This window comes from Dipodomys ordii, unplaced genomic scaffold (assembly GCF_000151885.1).
Source record: "Dipodomys ordii isolate 6190 unplaced genomic scaffold, Dord_2.0 Scaffold108, whole genome shotgun sequence".
In the NCBI taxonomy this organism is placed as follows: Eukaryota; Metazoa; Chordata; class Mammalia; order Rodentia; family Heteromyidae; genus Dipodomys; species Dipodomys ordii.
Genome location: NW_012267324.1, coordinates 1073944 through 1075459, shown reverse-complemented (window position 1 = coordinate 1075459; position 1516 = coordinate 1073944). Strand labels below are relative to the sequence as shown.

The 1516-nt window shown below is 70.6% G+C and overlaps 1 protein-coding gene across 1 annotated transcript in view; it reads left to right on the top strand.

Moving 5' to 3' along the window:
* The first annotated feature begins 889 nt into the window (after positions 1-889).
* Positions 890-1516, top strand: part of Tpm4 (tropomyosin 4) — a 6811-nt gene continuing 6184 nt past the window's right edge. Inside the window, exon 1 of the mRNA XM_013028369.1 lies at positions 890-1197. Coding sequence (XP_012883823.1) covers positions 905-1197 — 293 coding nt within the window. The 5' untranslated portion in view covers positions 890-904. The remainder of the gene's footprint in view (positions 1198-1516) is intronic.

Below are 1516 nucleotides of genomic sequence, written 5' to 3'. Positions count from 1 at the left end.
CGGGCTTTTCTGGTCATTTCTCGAAACCTCCCTGGCCGCCCGCAGCTCCTTTTTCCCGGTGGGGCCTGGAGTGCGCTGCCGGGCCGCGGGCCTGCGGTGGACGGGGAGTCGGCCCCGCCGGTGCCCGCCCCGCCAGCCGCAGCTCCACCCCACGTCTCGGAAGCCCGCGGGAGATCAGTCAGCGCGGCGTCCCTGCCCGGCTGGCTTCGAACCGCGATCCTCAGATCGCGGCCTCTTGTGCAGCTGGAATGAGGGGCGGGCGCCTCGGGCTCGGTGCCCCGAGCGCCCTGCGGCCCAGCCGGCTCTGACCGGGGCCCAGCTCCGGCCTCCCGGGCCTGGTATGTGGCCAAGCCGGTCCGGGCAGGACCAGGCTGGAGAATTCCAGATTCCGCCGGGCAGCCCCACTCCCGCTTCGCGGGGTGCGGCCCTGTTCCTTCCCGTTTTTGTTGGGGGGGGCAGAGGGCTGGGGAGGAAGCAGAGGCCGGTACTGGGACTTGAACTCAGGACCCTGTGATGGCTGCTTTGGCCTGTCGGTGGGTCGCCGGAGATGAGAGTCTCAGGGACTCTCCTGCCCCAGCCGGCTCCGCGCCGGGATCCTCACCTCCAGCCTCCCTGGGCCACGGTGCCTGCCCGGCTTTGGGCCAGCTCTTACCTACCGTGGGGGGCTTGCGCGTCCAGGGGACCCCGGCCCGTGCCTCGGTGGCGTGCCATGCCCGCGTCTCTCAGGCTCTGCTTTCTCTTGGCTCGGTTGATTTTGGAGCCAGGACCTTCCTACCCCCCCCACCAGCTGGTCCCCAACTTGGGCTCCTTCTGCCTCCTCTTCTCCAGTGCTGGGGTTCAGCCTGCCCTACGCTGGTTATGTTGTTTTCCGTGGCTCCCCGCACGCCAGGCCCGGAGTGCTGGAATGTTCCTCGGTGTGGATAATGAAGCAATCCAGCTCACAGGCCAGCATGGCAGCGCTGGGGCGCAGGGCAGAGCGGCATTGAGACTCGGGGAGGCTGAGATCCCCGGGCGCCGGGGCCTGTCCTCACGCGCGCGTCCGTCTGTCCGTCCTTCCCCGCAGGCGGAGGGCGATGTGGCGGCGCTGAACCGGCGCGTGCAGCTGGTGGAGGAGGAGCTGGACCGCGCGCAGGAGCGGCTGGCCTCGGCCCTGCAGAAGCTGGAGGAGGCCGAGAAGGCAGCCGACGAGAGCGAGAGGTGCGCGGCGGGCGGTGCGGTGAGGGCCCGGCGGGCTGCGGCCTGCGACCCGGTACCGGGGCGCCCTGCGGGCAGGGACCTCCTGGGAGGTGGAGAAAGCGGGAGCGGCCGCCTGTGCGTCATCACTATTGTTATGAAGGGGGGGTCTGCTGGCCCCGGCCTGAGCTCGGCCGGCTCCGTCCCTCGGTTTTCTGGTGGTGCCTTGGAGATCAGAGTCTCGGGGGCGAAGGCGTGAGCCGCGCGCCCGGCTTGTTTTGTGTTTGCGGGTTGGCCTGGGGCTCCCCGGCGCGGTGGCGCGGTGCTCCGCCCCGCCTGAGCC